Below are 20,667 nucleotides of genomic sequence, written 5' to 3'. Positions count from 1 at the left end.
ATAAGGGACTTCTGAACCGCTCTTTAAGCTTCGAACCATGAGTGATGGAGCCTTTTTTGCCTCGCTTTGGAATAGCCTCCCTGTGGAGGTCAGAGTGCAGAGTCTGGACTCTTTTAAAGCTGAACTATTTAGGAAAGCTTTTAAGTGTTAATCTGGTGTAGTTTTATAGTGTTTTTATAGTGTGGTTAAATGTAGCACTTTGAGATTCCGTCGAATGAAAAGTGCATTATAAATTAAATCTATTATTATTATTGTCATCTTTGTCTGACCCGTCACCTTGGACCTGTTTGTCATGGGAGACCCTGACAGGGGCACGAAGCCCCCGACAACAGAGCTCCCAGGATCATTCGGACGCTCAAACCCCTCCACCACGTTACGGTGGCAGTTCCAGGAGGGGAATGAAGGCTTCTTTTAAATATAAAAATATAATTTTACCTGGAGAAATGCTGAGCTATAATGTTCGAATTAGGTGTAAAACCGTTGTTGGCCTTTTATCTGTTGTTATTTCAGCACGAGATTCAGATAAAGTTGTGTTTTTTTGCTGCAGCGGAAATCTCACCAGTTTGGACCCGGAAGTGTCCTATTATTGTGTGTGATGTCATACTTAATCTGGTGTAAAAAAATAAATCTTTGCCTCTATCTATGCCACTTCCTGTCAGTGTCCAATAAGGAAGTGAAACGATAAACATCACAAAAATGGTCAAACTTAAGAAAACTGGGTAACATTTTCATCCAAATCCTTTTTGGTTTTAGAAAAAAATGTGTCTAATGTGTCAAATGCACTTTTAGTCCATGTCATCTGGTGTGCTATTTTTGGCAACATTATGGAAGGTATTTAGTCACAATGGTACGTCTCATCTTCAGTGCCTAAAGTGCTGCGTAAAAATGTATGTTAGAGTCCAATAGACTTCTTCGAATGAAACCAATAATACGCCAATTGGCCATTGTTGAAAATCACTTTGTGCGGAGCCTGATTCATTCTCCCTAATTGTGGAGCGAATAACGGTGACTCATAATGCTAAACAAAGAGGGTTCTTTGCATCATAAGCTCAAAGCCTGTCTCCATTGTTGTCTGTGCTTTAATTTCAAAGCTCTTGTCAATAACCTCACCTTTCATCTGCTCCTCTCTTCTGTTCCTTCGCTTCCATGTTTTTTCCCCCTCGCCTTCTCCTTCATTGTTTGACATTTCTCTAACATTTGCCTCTTATTCAAATCCCTCCGCGCGTCGCATCTTTTCTTATGTTGTGTGGCTGATTTCTGCATTAACACGCGCACACACCCCGCACACAGCGCTGTAGGTGACTTCCTGGTTGAAGATAAGACCAAAGCTCTGCTGAAGTTCGACGGCACCATCACGTGGGTCCCTCCGGCCATTTTCAAATCCTCGTGCCCCATGGACATCACGTACTTCCCCTTTGACTATCAGAACTGCTCCATGAAGTTTGGCTCCTGGACCTACGACAAGGCCAAGATCGACCTGGTGCTCATCGGTTCAAAGGTCAGTAAACTCTAGGTTTGAGCAGCTACAAACAGGCGCTTATGTGACATTTACGCATTTCTCCATCACTTAGGAGCAACATGGCATTATCCTGCATGGCTTTAAAAACAGTGATTTCAGCTCATTGTTTTGGTTTTACAGTCCATGGCTGTAATGCCCAATATTGCAATAGTTAAGCTGCAATATGTCCCAAATACATATAGAACGTTATCAAGTATCATCCTCTTTTTTTCCAAGAAGCAGAAACTTTATAGAGCACTATGCAACCTTTTATTTGAAAAAGAAAAAAAAAAGTTGATATTAGTGTGTATTTGACCTTTCAGTGACCCAGCAGATGATTGGGTGGTTAGCTTGGCTTTACTTAAAATGTCAATGGCCTGTAGGACGTTAGGTTTTCACTGCCGATTGAACCGTATCCATGGTTACATATACATTAAATTCCGAAAACCTACCAGGAACCCTTAAAACAAAAGCTGAAATATCATTTAAGCTGCTGGGTCGCTGACGGGGCAAATACTTACCTTTTTTTTTTACATAAAAAGTTGCATAGTGCAGCTTTAAATCTAAACTATAGGCCAACATGTGTGATATCTATGCTGGACATGTTAAAACCTAACCGTTAGTAGTGTACACAAATACTACACAGTACTATACATTTATACGAGCACTTTAGCCTGTTTGTATTATGATTTCCCTTTTTTAATGAAAGACCCACATTTAGGTTCAAAAGATCATGATTATATGATATAATATATAATATGATGGAAGATGATTTGCGTTAATTGACAAATGCAGCAACAGCATTTAACATAATGAAAAGGAACAGAAAGAAGTAATAACTTGTAATGTCTGCCCCCATCAACAAAAAAATCATTAAAAATCAGGTTTTAAAGCATTTGAATATATGACTATTTAGAGCAGGGGTGTCAAACATACGGCCCGCGGGCCTGATCCGGCCACGCAATGATTTAATCCAGTCCCTTCCCTGTAGAGCATAAATTCCAGAGTATGTAAAAAAAAATAGTGTCCCATTCCTGTGCGGAGTTATGAATTTTTAAAGAATAACCAGAATGCTCATTCTAGCCACTAGGGGGCATTACATTTAAAAAAAGGAAAGAGTTCCACTCGTGTCCAGCAGAGGGCACTGACATAATAAGAGCTCAGGGTATGAACAACACATTATACAGCCATGTGGCAAACGGACAGTCTGCCCCAGGGCGGCTGTGGCTACAATAACCACCACCCAGTGTGGAGTGAATGAATAATGACTACTATGTAGTACTTTGAGGAACTTGTGACACAGGCTTGTAAAGTGCAATACAAGTGTAAGCCGTTGTTATTATGAAGCTACAGTCAAGTTGGGGCTTTGACCAAATCACAGCTTATTATTATTTATTATTATATTATTATATATTTGTTTATTTATTGGAAAAATGTTCTCTATTATATGCGGCCCGCGACCCCCTGATTTAGATGGATAATATCTGTTGTAAGTGATAATTATCGTTTTATCTCAGTCAAGCAGCAATTTTAATAAAGAAATGTTGGGCAGAAAAGTTATTTTTATTTGACTTTTAAAGCTAAAGACAGGAAGTGACATGACAGTTTAACTCACTCATTTCCCATTGACATAACAAAATTCTTTGCCTCTATCTATGTCACCTCCTGTCAGTGTCCAATAAGGAAGTGTACATATAAACATCACAAAAATGGTTAGCCACATCTTGAATATAACTGTGTTTTAGCAAAAAAAAAAAAAAAGTGTCTAATGCGTCATATGAACTTTTACAGTTCCAGTTCATTTGAGCGTCTGATGCAGCCGCCTCATTAATTACAAGGCATCAATACACAATAATATATTAACTAAAGTTCTCCGCAGATTATATTTCTGTAACATTGTTGATTTTACAATCAATCCACAGACATTAAGAAAATCTGGACGCACATGAACACTAACTTTTTGTCGTGTTACTTCTATACGTTTGCTTGATGTTTTCTGATTCTTTGCTGTGTGAAAATGGTTTGGTGCTGTGATGATCGAAACTTGCATGTTTAACCTTTTCTTGTTCTTTGCTTGCTTAGAGAGAAGCTCCTGCTTGCTTTCTATGTTTCTCTGCTCGTCGTAGGAGGACATTTACTGATAAAATTAACAGGGGGTAATATGTTGTAATATGTTGTAATATGTTCTGTATGGGTGCATCAAATAACATTATTCAGTTACTGTTTGGTTAAAACCCAAAACAATGAGCCCTTATACTGTACGTACTGTAGTCCTTCATATACAGTAGTAAGTTGGTAAGTTGAACTTCCATAATAGTTTGAACTAAGATGAACTCGGGCTGAAGTTGTGCCTGTGTTGCCTATAGGTGAACCTGAAAGACTTCTGGGAAAGCGGGGAGTGGGAGATTATTGACGCTCCGGGCTACAAACACGATATCAAGTACAACTGCTGCGAGGAGATCTACCCCGACATCACCTACTCCTTCTACATCCGCCGCCTGCCGCTCTTCTACACGATCAACCTCATCATCCCCTGCCTCCTCATCTCCTTCCTCACGGTGCTGGTTTTCTATCTCCCGTCTGACTGCGGAGAGAAGGTCACGCTCTGTATCTCCGTCCTGCTCTCCCTCACTGTCTTCCTGCTTGTTATCACGGAAACCATCCCCTCCACGTCGCTGGTCATACCGCTCATCGGCGAGTACCTGCTCTTCACCATGATCTTCGTCACGCTGAGCATCGTCATCACCGTCTTCGTGCTGAACGTCCACTACCGCACGCCCATGACCCACACCATGCCGGCCTGGGTGCGCTCCGTCTTCCTGACCATGCTGCCCCGGATCATGCTGATGCGCAGGCCCACGGACGCGGCGGCCGACGACGGTGCCAAGGCGGGGGGGTTGGACTGCAGTGGGGAGGCAGGAGGAGCCGGAGGGGGAGGGGGAGGCGGAGGTGGTGCGAGAGGAGCCCATAAGAGGAAGAACAGTCTCATACAGGTGAGTGCAGCCCAAAGCGGAGAGAACTGGGTGCTTTGGCTGTGGACAGGGGCGATGCATCAGTGAATGAATGGGGATTAGGGCTGGTTTAAACAGCACCACCTGCTCCACCACAGAGATGGGGCATAACGGATGTGCACCTCCTGCATGGGCACAGATGCTTCTTCGGTACCGTGGCATTCCGCCGCTTAAGCATTTGGCAGGCCACACACTCAACCCATTTGAGGGGATCTAATACTGACTGGGACACAGGGGCTTGTGGATACTCAACTAAAATAGTTACAAAAAAAGTTTCCTATACTCCTGATAATTATAGTTTCCCAAATTGGCTCTTCACATAAGTTTAACAGTTTAGTTGAAGTGAATTGCATCTTCTTGTACAATATTTGTTAACTCTTTCAAGTGCCTAAAGGGGATATCTCTTGTCTCCGCATGTCTCTCCGCATCTCGGACTGATTGCGTGCATACAAAGGGCCTATCTCACCGACCTGAGACTAGAGTCATCGCTCCGAGACATTCCCTGGCAATAAGGCGAGTCTCCAGGTAGTCTGGGTGAAAATGAACAGCTTCGATTTCAGCTCAGTCTTTGCACAGTCGCTGATGGTCTCTGATCTCAACCTGCAACCTTGCAATGTGTCCGAGACCTGTCGGACACCAGGGAGATCTCAAAGAGTTCTATGGAGTCTCTTTGAGGTCTCCTCGGTATCCGACAGGTCTGTGAGACATTGCAGGGAACAAATAGTATTCGCAACACAACTGCTTGAGGCCGCGTAGACTTCTCGGAGAGCATGCGCTGAAATCGAACATGTTTGTTTTCACCAAGACTACCTGGAAACTCGCCTTGCTGCCAGGGGACATGACCAGTGGCAACTCTAGTCTCCATCTAGTCTGCAGGCCAATGAGATCAGCCCTGAAGAGTTGCACACTAACTTTGGGTGCTGTAAATCGACTTTGATGTAGACACAAAAAAACACAGACACAAAAACCACTTCATTAAGTTAACAGGATTTAGTTGTAATGTATTGACATGCCTACAAGTGAGCTTGACATTAGAGTCATTCAATCTATATCAATATTAAACAAGTTAATAAACATCTTCACTGGCTCAAGTGCTCTCAGCATTTACTTTTACTACATGTTTTGCCATTCTGCTGCCACCTTTGTCGGACGTATCATCATTCGACTACGTGTCATTTATCAGTTGATCAGTGGCGTAGCAAGGGTACCAAGGGCCCCAAGCAAGAATGTCGGTAGGGGGCCATCTGGTGGCCGCTCGGTGGGAAAAAGGACGTCATTTGGGCAGAAGCTAGTCACCTGACAACTCCCATAATGCAGTTCTCTGCGTAAGTTTTCCTCAGAACAGAAGCTGAGGTTCTTTAGGTCATGACGAGTGTTACAATAAACTGGTTTCACTTTAGAAATATAATCTGGTGGAGCCATGAGTAAAAAGCTCTGTCCTCTGCTCATTATAAGTTGACATTAGGGAGCCATGACTCACTAAAGCAGCCGCAGGATGGGGATGAACAGCGCCACGGAGCATTGGTGGGGAAGTGATGTAACTGCATCACCAAAATCATTAGGAAGTTGTGTATATCGAGCATTAAAGGGACTATACAGAGTTTAAAAATGTTAAAATTAAGTATATTCCTCCCCCTGTGTAGAATGAGCTCAGACATACTCACCACAACTGCCTCTAAAATCCTGCACTGTCACTCAAAAAGGTGTTAATTCGGGTCTGAAGTGCCGTCATGCACGAGCTTAATATAGAAGCTGCAGTTACACATGAGACCTGAGGTGGCAGTAGTGAGTATACAATGATGAACTTACATCTAGCCCATTTAACTGCAGGCTTCTGAAAAACGGGTTAGTACATGGGGGCACTTGACTGTTGGGGGACTGTTAAGATTAACAGTGTTGGGAAAGTTACTGTACTTTAAATGTTAGTATATTCTGTATGAGTAGTTACAGATTTAAAAATGTTTCAAAAATGTAGCTGAGTTAGTGCAGTCAGAGATTTCTTTTTCCTTTGCTAACCCCATTCTCTCGTGTTTTGCTTTATGCTACATTTTATTTGCACATGTATCTTGAGTCACTTAAATTGTAAAGACCATATTTTGTTTCATTTTGTTTAAAAAATATATTCCTTAGTTACTGCTTAGCTAGAAAAACGTAAGCTTTTTTGATACGTTGCCCCAACACTGAAGATAATGCTGACAGTACTTTTATGTCTTAAGAAATTAAAGCTACAAGAATGCATAAAAATAGTAAAATAAGTTAAGGTAATGAAAAATAGTAAACTTTTCAGATAATGGTGGGGCACAGTATAAGTCAGTGTTTTCCCTGACAACAAATGCCCTTTCTTTTCTCAATATTACGTTACAGGAAGTTAAAAACAAGCTCAACACGGCCTAAATCTAATCAATGCAGAGCGAGTTTGGGCTGCGGGGAAGAAGCTAACAGCAGCAGCAGCAGCAGCAGTTCAAGTAAAAATATGAGGCTGGAGCTAAAGGGAAGAGAATCAAGTGTTACTGTAACTCTGTGTGAAGTGTGATCCCCAATCTGCGAGTGGGAGGAAACCTTACACAACCCCACATATCACAAACTCTTACTGCATCATAACTCTTCCGCAGCGCTGGCATCCATCTTAATCTTAAAAGCTTTATACATTATGCATACAATATGAGAACTAATGACTTACAGTGGTGGAATATACCTCCTCCGCCTAGAACAGGTCGTAACAATGCACTCTCTTTTCTATGCAGTGTGTACTCTGTATTGTATATGGTTAGTAATCACAATAGAAGATAACTTTCGATATAGTACAAAGCAGAAAGGTGGGGTAGCAGTAGCTGTTTGATTGATCATCAGACAACAGTGATGAACAGAGGACAGAGGAATAGTCAAAAAAATTATAAAATAAAGACAATTCATGACAGTTATTGACCCTACAGCCAAATGTATATAGTGTATAGTGCAGGGGTGTGCAAAGGTTTTTCACAGAGGGCCGCATTGTGACATGTATACAGAGCGGAGGGTCACAGATCGGTGGTCAGTGCATTCAAACATTCAACTGGGTGCATTTAGGTTAAAACCGTGCCCCACATCCTTCGGCTCGAAACCATAATGCTAGCTCTGTCTCACAATAAATGTTACTTTTTGAGGTTTGGAATTATTATGATTGCAGTTAAAACTACTCTCTCTGGTGATGTGCGGCAATACAATTCAAGTTTATTTGTATAGCACAATTAAAACAACTACAGTCGACCAAAGTACTTCACAATAACAACAGGTCACACAGATATATACTATCCAAGTAAAAGAAAACAGGCCAAGATACACTCAGTTAGATAGTATTGAAGGCCAGGGAGAGGAGGTGTGTTTTCAGTCTGGACTTGAACTGTTCCACAGACTGAGAGGACCTTTATTATTTATTTATAAATAATAACAGACAAACGAAGCTTGTTCCATAGTCGAGGCGCTGTCACAGAGAAGGATCTATCTCTATCTCTATCTCTATCTCTATCTCTCTATCTCTTGTTTTGCTTAGTTTTCAAGGCTCTGGAGGGCACCTTCCAGAGTTTGTGTGGGTGCCGCCATGAATTGTGCCCGCCCCTTTTCTCCTATCTGTTAACATGGGACTGGAGAAGTCCACATAAAATCAGTTACTACACGAAAACAACGCCGTTTTTCGGCCACGCTGGGAAACGGTGCAGTGTTGACATTGGATATTTTACACAAATCAATCGACAAAACATCAGATTTCAGCAGAGAATATTTTCCCTCGTTCTCCGTTTAAATGAAAGGGCTTCGCGCTCGGCCGGAAGTGTCTGTACAACGGACGTGCCGAGACAAAGCAAAAAGTGGCAAATGTGTGCGGGGGGAATACGGTGAATAAGGTCGCAACAGATAACTCACATAAGGCGGGCCCAAGGAGTAGCAAGGAGAGGCAGTAAAACAAGAAGTGGGCCACCAAAAATTGGTCTGAGGGCCGCATTTGGCCCCCAGGCCGAACTTTGCACATGCCTGGTATGGGGGATGAATTGTCCAGCCCAACAACGTGCTGGTCAAATCTTAGACCCAGAGCTGGTTCTTCCTATACGCCGACTTCCCAAGTTGTTGTTCCGTTAATCAGTATAGTGGTTCTCAAACAGTGGGGTAGGGCCCATATTGAGGTCATTATGTCACACTTCTCCCTAGTAAATGGGTTCACCCTTCGCCAATAAGCACACATTTTGCCAGAAAGGCTACTACCGGCTCTGCTTGAATCCATAGAAACTGATAATATTTGGGTTTTGGGGTCGGATGCTTTAACCACTGTGCCACAGATCAGTTATAGTAATTGCCATAGTGATAAAAAAGCAATACTTTCACTGAAACTAGTATGTTACAAGTTCAGAGACACTTTATTTAACATATAGACAGTTACTCGATGAAAAGAGAATAAAATACTTGAGTTGTCAAGTAGTCACCTCAAGTAGTCGGAGGTGACTACTTGACATGAACTCTACTTGAAGCTGATTTTTACATCTTTTCTGTGCTTGTGTCTTGCAGCAGGTGGGAGTCGGTTCTCTCAACTCTCTGGACTACAGCGATAAGTTCTCTGCCAGCCCCTGCCCTCACAGGAAGGAGACCCCAGACGGTGCTGACGGGGGGAAGATGAGCCGTCAGCTGAGCATGCAGAGCATCAACACAGTGGTGGCCTTCTCTGTGGTGTCTCCCGAAGTCAAACAGGCCATCGAGAGCGTCAAATACATCGCTGAAAACATGAGGAGTCGCAACAAGGCCAAAGAGGTCAGATTCATGCTCTGGACAACATGGGTTTGAGCACCCGAATGATCCTGGGAGCTCTGTTGTCGGGGGCTTCGTGCCCCTGGTAGGGTCTCCCATGGCAAACAGGTCTTAGGTGACGGGTCAGACAAAGAGCGGCTCAGAATCCCCTTATGAGAGACCAACAGGCCCAGTTAATCGTGAGGCCGTCCTTCTGTGGACAAACCACCTGACGAAGCATGTTCCTAAAAAGGACATACGGGCGGGATCCTCACCGTCGACTCGGCCCTTGCGTGTCGTGTAGCTCGCGCTGCTCCAATGCTAACAGTCCGACCCTCATTAAGTACGAGATTTCTAAAACTAACCCAGCGTTATCTCAGGAGGAATATCTAGCCTATAGTGTTGAAAAAATTGAAACCAGGCGTTAAAGTTGTTTTTAAGGTGTCTAAACTGCAATGCTTTTCAATGGGGACTAGCGGCGATGGATGGATGGATGGATGGATGGATGGATGGATGGATGGATGGATGGATGGATGGATGGATGGATGGATGGATGGATGGATGGATGAAGGAGCGCACTGTGAGATCTTGCAGATTCAGACCTTGTGCATTAAGTGGGCTGTAATTGGGCAGGACAGATTCCCGTGGCCAATGGTGATGTTATGTAAAACAACCTTTGCCCTCCAACCAGACTCCGCACCCGGGAAGGGGCGAGGGAGAGACACATGCTTTTGTTTGAGTTCGGTTAACGCAATTACAGCTGAGTGCAGACTGGCACCACAGCTACATCTCTTTCTCTCAGGACACCGGACACAGACAGTGTTTAAGTCAAGTACTTATAAAAGCTTGTAAAAGCCCATAACGCTAAGGCAGAACATGAGACAGCGCCATATAAACAAGGAACATAATGTGAAGGCTACTATAGGAGAACAGCGCTCAGTGCTGCTTGAAATAAACCAGGCCTCAGTCGACCTCTTATTATAAACCATTCCCTCTCGCTTGTGGGAATCGCAACAGTAAGATGACTCCTGCCTAACATTGCGTTTGGAGCAGCGCTGTCCTTGTGCCAGGCGGGAGATCGGGCCCTATATTTCAATATTTGGTTTAATTTCACCAAAAAATATACTCTTCTCAGTCATAAACACATCAAATTCAATGTTATGTATCTAAATAGAAATCCCGCGACCCCCACATTCACATCATTCACAAAAGGCAGTCAAATCCCCATTGTGCCGTTTTAGAAAAATGGATGTGAAAACAAACAGTTTGGTAGCTCTTGAAGAGACGGCTTTGTGGAGCTGCTCACCTGCTCCGAGAGTCAACAATGGGCGAGATTGAAGTGAATAATTCTTGATTTGAGTCTTTGAGTTGAGACCCTTTCTCTCTGTATCAGCCCTAAATACACTCAGAGAATCTCTCTACGGGCCCCCGGCAGCTTTGATATGTAAAACTCACTCTTCTATCAGCTTTGTCAGAAACGCCCGTCGCGCCTCTGAATACCATTATCATAGTGATTTACTTTATTATTAATTATGGATCAGCTTCCCATGATAATCGGCCTGTTCGAGTTCTCAAGTATGTTTTCCTCTCTCACGTAAACCTTCCCTTCACCCCAGCAACCTGCCGCCTTTAGTGACTTCAGAGAGTTTCACCCACAGAGAAACATCTTTTTTTAATCTCGGACTTGCTACTGACACTTTTGAAATCTTTTTCTCACAGGTCGAGGATGACTGGAAGTACGTTGCCATGGTGATTGATCGGATCTTCCTGTGGGTCTTCGTCACCGTGTGCGTCCTCGGGACTATGGGCCTCTTCATGCAGCCCCTGTTTGGCTTCGTCTCCTAACTTTGAACCGACGGGAACTGACGACAGACTTTTGCAAAACCTAAAGCACAATCGGACGTGCTGGCATTTCATCCGCGCTTGTAACTTGTGTGAGTTGCGGCAGGTGCATTTTGGCAATATTTTTGGAATTGCTAAAGTATTGGAAATTTGTGATCAATTAAAAAAAAAAATCGAATTGAATAATATCTTCTATCATTGTGTAATATGCAAACATGGATAATTCAGAAGCTATGTTTACTTATTTTGGTGATGACATATTTTCAATACTTTATATTTGCTTCTTAGTGATGAGTTATACTTCAGTGTTATCAAGGTTTATTTTATTCAGAAACCTGAGTCTCCAAGGTCAGAGGACGTCGAGTTAAGTCCATGCCATTGTAGTTTTCCGCTGTTCTGTATTTGCAACACAATACAGACAGTACAGTATTCAGGCCTCCATCTGTTTTTCAATGTTCAAAAGAAAAAATAATTTACTGCTGAGTAAAGGATTTTTCTTTGAACCTTGAAAACAATAATTTCTTTACTTTGTCTGAATGAATGCAGGTCTGGGTTTCAAAATGCAAAAGAAGAAAATGGAAAGTGTCTTGGAGCGCTATACCATTGTTATTATTATTATTATTACAAACTAGTAAAGAAAAATGGTACTAGGTTTACCGTACACCGTCTGTCTCTCAAGGTGGCTCTGGATCCAATCTTGTTTTATTTCAAAAGACACAGGGCCCGATCCAGTGTTTCTAAACGCAGGCTACAGCGGAACTTTTAGTGCTTAGTGAGACCGAGTGCTGTAAGTGGGCAGGACAGACTCCCATGGCCAATGTTAGTTTAGTTTAGTTTATGGACATATTAAACAAGTTATTTTCTTTTTAGCTACGACTTGTGGAAGTGTAATGCTGTTAATAGGAAAAACTGGCCCCTGCCCCCCGCTGGGTCTGGTGACATCATCATATTCTAGAACCTGCAACCCAGCAATACCTGATTTTTATATTACAAACAATGAAAGAGTTGAGTTGTGTCCAGACTCATTCCTAACTTATTAACATATTTGTAATATCCGGATTATTCACAGGGACGAGTTTACAGGCACATTTAATAAAGAGATTGGCAATGAGGCAAAAAACTCAGGTAATTTCAAATATTTCAGACCATTAAAGGGACTATACGGAGTTTAAAAATGTTAAAATTAAGTATTTTCCTCCCCCTACATGTTCCAGCCATGTCCTAATATGTAAAATGAGCCCAGACCTGTTCACCACAACTGCCTCTATAATCCGGCACTGTCACTCAAAAAGGTGTTAATTCGGGTCCGAAGTGCCGTCATGCACGAGCTTAATATAGAAGCAGCAGTTACGCGTAAGACCTGAGGTGGCAGTAGTGAGTATAAAATGACCAACTTGCATCTAGTCTCTTTAACTTAAGGGGAGACACTTCAGGCAAAACTCAATTTTTTCAGTTTTCAGGTTTTGGGCTAAATTGGTCTCTGAACATACAAGCTTTCACCCAGAAACAGAAAATATGCCTAATCTTCACAATAACATGTTTAAATATTGCCCTGATTCAATGTTCCCCATAGACTTATATGGGAGAATGCAATTTCAAGGGCCTTTTTCTCAAAACACATTTTTCTGTCATTATGGCGACACTATGTCCATGTCAGTCGGACCTAAAGACTTCACATTTTCCAGCCTCGGACTGAACAGTATTTGGAAGATTTTTTCAGAGGGATTTTTATTATTTAATCCCTAAGCCCCATTTATGGAGTTTTGAATGTCAAAAAATAAGGCGAAAACTACATTTTTACAACATTTTCCACTAAAAAACAGCTCATTTTAAAACTAAACAAGAAATCCTAAATCCCCTCTGAAAACGTCTTGGTAGCTCATTCATCAATAAAATGAAACAATAAATTTGAATGTAGCTCTATCCATTATTCAGATTTCGTAGCCGAAAAGATGTGAAATTTAGGGCATTTTTAGGCATAAAACACCTTGTTCTTATATGAAAAGATAAAATGACAGAAAACTTGCCATGTATTTTTTTCTCACATTTATGTCAGTGATCTACAGCAAAAGTTTCAAATTGATGTATGTAAATATAAATTTTTCCCCAATTCACCTGCAGTGTCTCGCCTTAAGTGTTTGATCGATAGAGCTTAGAAAAGACCGTAATACTAAAGGAAGGCAGCGCAAATGTGAAGAATGTCAGTGTTGCTTAAAATAAACCAAGTTTTTTTTTTAAATAAGCGACGCCCTCTCTCCATGTGGCACAGTCAAATAGTGCCACATGCAAGATGACGCCTGTGTAACGTCGCGTTTGGAGCAGCGCTGTCTTTGCGCCAGGCGGATGATCTGGCCCATTGCTTTTTATACATTTATTACCTGATTTTTTTTTTTTATCACAAACAATGAAAGAGCTGAGTTGTGTCCAGACCCATTCCTAACTTATTAACATAGTTGTAATATCCTGGTTATTCACAGGGACGAGTTTACAGGCACCTTTATATCCATCTACAAAAAAAAATTGTCAATAATTATGAGGCAAAAAACTCAGGTAATTTCAAATATTTCACACCATTAAAGAGACTATACGGAGTTTAAAATTTTTAAAATTAAGTATTTTCCTCCCCCTACATGTTCCAGCCATGTCCTAATGTGTAGAATGAGCCCAGACCTGTTCACCACAACTGCCTCTAAAATCCTGCACTGTCACTCAAAAAGGTGTTAATTCGGGTATGAAGTGCCGTCATGCACGGGCTTAATATAGAAGCTGCAGTTACGCGTAAGACCTGAGGTGGCAGTAGTGAGTATAAAATGGCTAACTTGCATCTAGCCCCTTTAAATGGAAAAAACGTTGCATCACCGGCTAGTCCTTTGCTTTATAGCTTAACGCAGCCAAACATGAGGTCCTGACGAGCAAATTTCCATCAGATGTGTTCTAATAACCTTAAGCTTCGTGGCATGGACACAACCCGAAACCCTGGAACCCTGAGTGATGTCAGCATCCTAGGAGTATTTGCAACCGCAGCGAGACTCTCTGTGGTTGAACACACATGAGAAGACTGAAGACTGTCATGGTTTCCTTTGGTTCCAACTCATCAGGCTGCTCACTGTCACGGCCAATCAAACGCAACGCTTTCTGTGCCATCCCCAATTAGACATGAGACATTCTTGGCAGGGCTTTGTGTAAAGAAGAAGAAGAAGAAGAAGAAAAAAAAAAACTTTAAAGGGCAGGCTGTTGATATTTTGTAATTAGAAACCCAGTGTTTATAAATGTTGATTAATTTCACACTTTAATGGTTTTTGGCCCTGTTGAATACCGGATTAAAATCTCACTTGATTGGATGTTCTTGAAATAACATGATTCCAACGAGTATGTTTTTTTGTTTTTTTTCTATTAATTTAAACAACACCTTTGATTGTTTTTATTTATAGCTGTGAGGGCGCATGAGAACATTTTGCTTTAAGCACATTATACAGTTCCTGTCTCAGATCTGCACACGTTTGTACAAAATGATCTCTGACTTTTTCTCGTCTGACAGTCTTTGAGCTTAAAATAAATGAAATATTTCTTCAAAAATGGTGTTGTTTACAAGTTCAATGTGTGTGAAGGACAGTAAGGAGTTGACGCGCCTTGTCGAGAAGAGTCCCGGGGGGGTTTATGGTGGTATTTTAGTTCACTGCCGTTCCACAAATATGAACATGAGGCAGATGTGTAGGTGGGATTTTGCCGACTTTGCACAAGCAGGCGAGTTGACCTAGACCCGGAGTTTTTACAGATCTCACATCAGGCAAAGCTGCAAATAAATATTCTATGCAAGCAAGGGGGAAAATAGATGTGTTTGGTGTGCATTGCCTTGGTCCAGAGATAAAGCAGCCGACGGTCAGCGATAGTCACATTTCTGACCTCTGATTATCAGGTCTTTGAGCTTACGTTTCAAAAGGATCAAATTTGACTCTACCTTCATTTTCACTGCCAGCTCCCAGGGGCCTCTCCTCCTCTGACCGCCCGAGGGGTCCCGTCAGGTCCCGTCAGGTCCCGTCAGGTCCCGTCAGGTCCCGTCAGGTCCCGTCAGGTCCGGTGTTTTTTAACCTCTTACTCCCCGCCCTAACTGAACCCAAATCTAAAAGCTTTTGGACTGGAGCTGGCAACCTGTAGGCCAGAGTAACGCCCCATTTGAAAGCTAAGACCTACAAATCTGATCTTCACTTTTTTGTTGCAGTGTTGCTGCGTTTTTGTCACATTTTTGAAGCGTTTTTGTCTGGTTTTCGTAGGTTTTTTTTAATGTATTTTTTGTCAATTTGAGAATCAGAATCAGAATCGGGTTTTTTTGCCATTGCTTGTAAACAGGTTCACAAACTAGGATTTTTTCTTGGTGAGACGTGCAACATTAAGCCTAAAAAACATATAACACAGAGTTTAGATAAAAATAAGCCAGACATTTTAAACTATAAGCCTTTAGGGGCATGCATAAGAATATTGAAATACATAAGATAAAAATAAGAGGTAAAATATGGTAGACAACAACAATTGACAGGATTGGATTTACATATGGTGCATAAAGTGATGCAGTGGATCTAAGTGTGGACAAACCACATAGTGCAATAGAGCAGATTACAGTCTGTACTGAGTTGTTAAGTCTCTTTATCGTTCATGAGTCTGACGGCTGTGGGGAAAAAACTGTTCAAGTGGCGGGATCTATGGGTCTTGATAGACCATAGCCTCCTGCCTGAGAAGAGAGAGGGTTGAATTGTGTCCAGGGTGAGAAGGGTCAGCTGTGATCCGACCCACACGCCTCCGGGTCCTGGAGGTGAACAGGACTTGGAGAGATGGGAGCTCACAGCCAATCACCATCTCAGCAGCATGCGCTGCAGTTGGTGCCTGTCCTGGTCTGTTGCGCCGGGGAACCACACGGTGATGGAGGAGGTGAGGATGGACTCTATAAAGGCCGTGTAGAACTGCACCAGCATCCTGGTCATGCAGTTTAAGTTTCCTCAGCTTTCTTCATCGCTTTTTGATGTTTTTGTCTAGTCTTCATCTCGTTTTTGGCAGTTTTTAGTCGTGTTTTTTGACGCTTTTTATATTGTTGCTTTTCCAGCACGTTTTCGGCGCACTTTTGTGGCACATTTTTTGTCATCTGCTGGAGGGGGCGCCGAATTGCACTTTAATTTTTGAACCCTATACTCCCGCCATTTACATAGATAGATAAGATAGATAAATACTTTACTGATCCCAAGGGAAATTCATGTCTCAACAGAAGCAATATAAAAACTAAAGACACGAAAAGCACACAAAAGTAAGCAACTGTAAAAATGAGTCCATTCTGTCACTTATCACAAGACAAATTATACAGCTGAATGGCCTTAGGGACAAATGACTTCCAGAGCCGGTCCTTGGAGCAGGGCAGAGACAACTACCCATTGCAGAGGGTGGTGGGGATTATCCATGATGGACAAGAGTTCTCCCAGGACTCTTCTTTCTGCCACATCAGTTAATGAGCCTAGTCCTGCGCCAATTACCGAACCCGCCCGGACATAACGTTGGATCAAAAAGTGATAGAGACTTGCGGTCTTTTGTATTGAAAACTAGAGATTCCACTCTTTCCAACAAGCCCACCCTGATCCCTATTCCGTCATGCTTTGACTAAAGAGGTTAAACATCAGGTAAATTGAGAATTGAGCTTAAGGTCCGGATTTTTTATTTCTGAGACGAGCGTAATCTGACCATATAGCTGAAATTTTAGTTATTCGCTGATGGAAGTGGCTGAGACAAAGCCACAGACAGGCCACAGATTGCAGGTGTTTTGGGCAGTTTCTTAGTTTAGTTGTTCCATTCTTTCATGGCTCTACAGATCACAATTTGTCAAAGGCCCTCGGTATGAGAACCCAACCTAAAGTGGTCTGGCGTTAACACTCATAAACAACATAAACAGCAATTGTGTTAGCATTGTAGTTCTTCCTATGGCCATGTCCATGTTCCACTCTGTCAAGCGCTCTCTGAAAATGCAACGCTGATAATGCGGAGAGGCGTGTTAGCGCTGTGTACTGAGTGATTCAGACTGCAGGGCGCTCACAGTGTTCAGGAGATCAGAGAGCACTTTGACTCACTGGATAATCTCTCATATGTTAGTGACGCCGCCAGTCGACCATGAAGCGCTCGACGAGAGCCCGGAGGAGCACGCGGAGCACGATCACATGGCATTGTATAGACAAGAACACACTAACTCTACAGCAGCAGCTAAGTAAGTAAGTAACACAATAAGTAAGTAAGTAAGTAAATGAGTAAGTCAGTCAGTAAGTGAGTAAATAAGTGAGCAAGTAACTAACTAAATAAATACAAAAGGAAGGAAGTAAGCAAGTGAGCAACTAGCTAAATAACTAACTAGCTAAATGAGTATGGTCAGTATGTCAGGTGGGTAAGTAAGCAAGATATAAGTAAATAAGTATCTATGTTGGGTGGGTGCATGGGCCTGTAAATTCACTGTTTCATTGTATCAAACAGATTAGTGTGTGGATGCAAAACAACTTCCTCCACTTAAATACAGATAAAACTGAGATAATTGTTAAAGAGGTTGTCATTGGTCTCTTATACTGGGACCCAAAAGTAAAGTTAGAAATCTCGGGGTAATCATGGACTCCGACCTGAATTTTAACACTCATATAAAGTCCATTAAGTCAGCAGCCTATCACCACCTAAAAACATTGCTAAAATAAAAAAAACATAGTGTCCAAGCCAGATTTGGAGAGACTAATTCATGCGTTTGTCTCCAGCAGGTTAGACTACGGTAACGGCCTGTTCACCGGCCTTTCCAAACGAGCTGTCAGACAACTGCAGTACATTCAAAATGCTGCGGCTCGAGTCCTGACCAGAACCAGAAAATATGACCATATTAGTCCAGTGCTCCGGTCTCTGCACTGGCTTCCTGTTGCTCAGAGAATAGAGTTTAAAACAACCCTGCTTGTGTATGTCTCTTCATGGTTTAGCACCAAAGTCCATCTCTGACATGTTACAGCCGCATGACCCACCTCGGGCCCTGAGATCCTCAGGGAGGGGTCTCCTGGTGGTTCCTAGAGTCACCATCAAACAGGCTGCTTTTCAGGTTCATGCAGCGAAGGTCTGGAACAGCCTCAGTGAGGATGTGAGACAGGCCTTTTTTAAGTCCAGGCTGAAAGGACACCTTTTTACCTTTTTACTGCTGCCTATGGAGATTGATTTTGTCATATTTTATTTTATTTTTCTTTGTGATTGTATCGATTGATTTGTTTAATTGCTTTTTATTGTGTTGTTAATGCTTTTTATTGTGTTTCTTTTTTAGTGTCCACATTGAATTGTCTTGTACATGAAATGCGCCATACAAATAAACTTGCCTTGCCTGAGTAAGCAAGCAACTAACTAACCAAATAAGTAACTAACTAACTATGTGAATGTGTGAATGGTGCTTCATACAGTATGGTGTTGATGAGTCTTTGTGCACGAGTGTCTTGTGAATCACAGAAGCAGATTTGTCCTGTCATTTGTGTGGGTTATATTCTATGCAAAGCCATAATTCAACATTAGGATGTGAGTTCACTCTCACTCTCATCATAATAAGCCTGTGTGAGTCACACACTTGCACAACATTAGGATGACTTGGACTCAATACAAGTTTCTTTTAGTGCAGTGCTTTTCAAACTTTTTGGATTTATTGATTTATTTGGTTGGGACAGTGCATGTTAATGAACAAGCCATGGAGGATTGTAGCCATACTATGCTCTCATTCATCCTGGCCCATTGTACATGTTTTTAGTGGTAGGGGAAACCGGAGAATAAAACAAATCCACATGGTCCAAATAGTGATTGATAGTTTTCCCCTTCGAAGGTAAACTCTTCATCCCCGTGTGTTTCTGTTTTGCCCTTTAAACGAGTTTGCGCAACTTTGTTGCTACTTTTACACATAAAATCACCAGGTCCTCTCCTCTGGCTGCCGCATGTGCCGTCCTGTGCTTCCTGTTTGTTTGGGTCGAGTGTTTCCCTGGGATTGACCTGACAGGTGCTGCAGCATTGCGCCGCCCATATTTTTTTCCAGACTGCGACAGGACTGGTCAATTCTCCTCGATTAAAACGCACCACGCGATTATCGTGACCTTTATTAAAATCCCAATTAGATTAAAATTCCATTAAAAGCCCAGCCCTACTAAAGCATGAATGAAGGCAAGGCAAGGCAAGTTTATTTGTAGAGCACAATTCATGCAAACAAAGTGGTCAATTACAGTAAAAGGCATATACATGGGCAAAAATAACTGTTTTCAGCCTGGATTTGAACATTGTCAGAGTTGAGGCTTGTCTCACATCCTCATGAAGACTTGACCAGATTTTAGCTGCATGAAACTGAAACGCAGCCTCACCGTGTTTATTATTGACTCTGGGAACCACCAGGAGGCCCCTCCCTGAAGTTCTCAGGGCCCGAGATGGTTGATACGGCTGTAACATGTCAGAGATGTACTTTGGTGCTAAACCATGAAAAGACTTGTAACAGGCAGAGCTGTTTTAAACTCTATCCTCTGAGTGACAGGAAGCCAGTGCAGAGACCAGAGCACTGGACTAATATGGTCATATTTCCTGGTTCTTGTCAGGACTCGAGCAGCAGCATTCTGGATGTTCTGCAGCTCTAACAGTGAGCAGCCGTTACAGTCGTCTAACCTGCTGGAGACAAATGCATGGACAAGTCTCTCTAAGTCTGGTTTTGACACTATTCCTCTGATCTTAGCCATGTTTTTCAGATGGTAAAAAGCTGCTGATGTTATTGCTTTGATGTGGCTGTTTAAGTTCAGGTCTGAGTCCATGAGTCAGTCATTGAGTGATTAAAGTTGTTGAAATGCTATTTGGCATAAAAAAATCAGTATGCTAAATCCATCTACGATTAATAGGGTGGCAGATTCATTGATTTTAAAGAGGGAAAAAGTGAAATAAAGTTAAGCAGTGAATGATGTTTTAACTAGCACACATCATAATCAACATAATTAAGATAAATATTTGCTTGCGCTAAATCTCCTAATTTCCCTTTGAATCCAGAGAAGTAAAATCACCTCAGATATTTTGCTTGATTTACCCTACATGTGAGCCTGTAACTAATTAGGAAACTTCCTCACCGACAAATAGAGGCTCTAAATCCATCGCCTTCGCAGCAGTTTTGAGTGACTGCTTTTAAATCGAAATGAGTTTTGGAGTTCAGACCTTGAAGGGAAGAAGGTGAAAGGAAACACGAGTAAAACCAACGCAAGAAGACGGTGCTTCAAAATGCCTCCCACATCAGGAGAGTTTGTCGCGGAGGTCATACCAAAGTGCCACGTCGAGCCGAAATGTACTTTGAATGGGAGGTAATTCATGTTCGGCTTTTCCCAATGGATTAGCAGAGGAAAGAGAAATGGCGCTCTCTTGGTCCTAATAGGAAATATTATCATACGTAATACAAATTTACATCCGAGGCCCTTCTGGAAAATTGCCTTTCTCCGCCAAGCCGGCACGTTAAATCATTTGACTTTATGAAAAGGCAACTTGTAGAAATGGATGAAGTAGCGCAACCTCGTGCAC

The 20,667-nt window shown here is 42.1% G+C and overlaps 1 protein-coding gene and 1 long non-coding RNA gene across 3 annotated transcripts in view; one reads left to right on the top strand and one right to left on the bottom strand.

Moving 5' to 3' along the window:
• The window catches only part of LOC306960836 (neuronal acetylcholine receptor subunit alpha-3-like), a 36,978-nt gene extending 25,341 nt beyond the window's left edge, over window positions 1-11,637 (top strand). The window contains exons 5-8 of one of the 2 annotated variants that reach the window (XM_079553416.1): window positions 1,291-1,498; window positions 3,865-4,491; window positions 9,046-9,282; window positions 10,978-11,637. In XM_079553416.1, the coding sequence (XP_079409542.1) occupies window positions 1,291-1,498; window positions 3,865-4,491; window positions 9,046-9,282; window positions 10,978-11,103 (1,198 nt within the window). In that variant the 3' untranslated portion in view covers window positions 11,104-11,637. Of the gene's footprint in view, window positions 1-1,290; window positions 1,499-3,864; window positions 4,492-9,042; window positions 9,283-10,977 lie in introns of both variants that reach the window. The other variant, XM_079553415.1, reaches the window with a different exon arrangement.
• The window catches only part of LOC306960932, a 377,440-nt gene that overhangs the window by 39,852 nt on the left and 316,921 nt on the right, over window positions 1-20,667 (bottom strand). The window lies entirely within an intron of this gene.

The sequence above is a fragment of the Gobius niger genome (genome assembly GCF_951799975.1).
Source record: "Gobius niger genome assembly, chromosome: 3".
NCBI lineage: Eukaryota > Metazoa > Chordata > Actinopteri > Gobiiformes > Gobiidae > Gobius > Gobius niger.
This window is presented reverse-complemented; position numbering and strand designations above follow the sequence as displayed.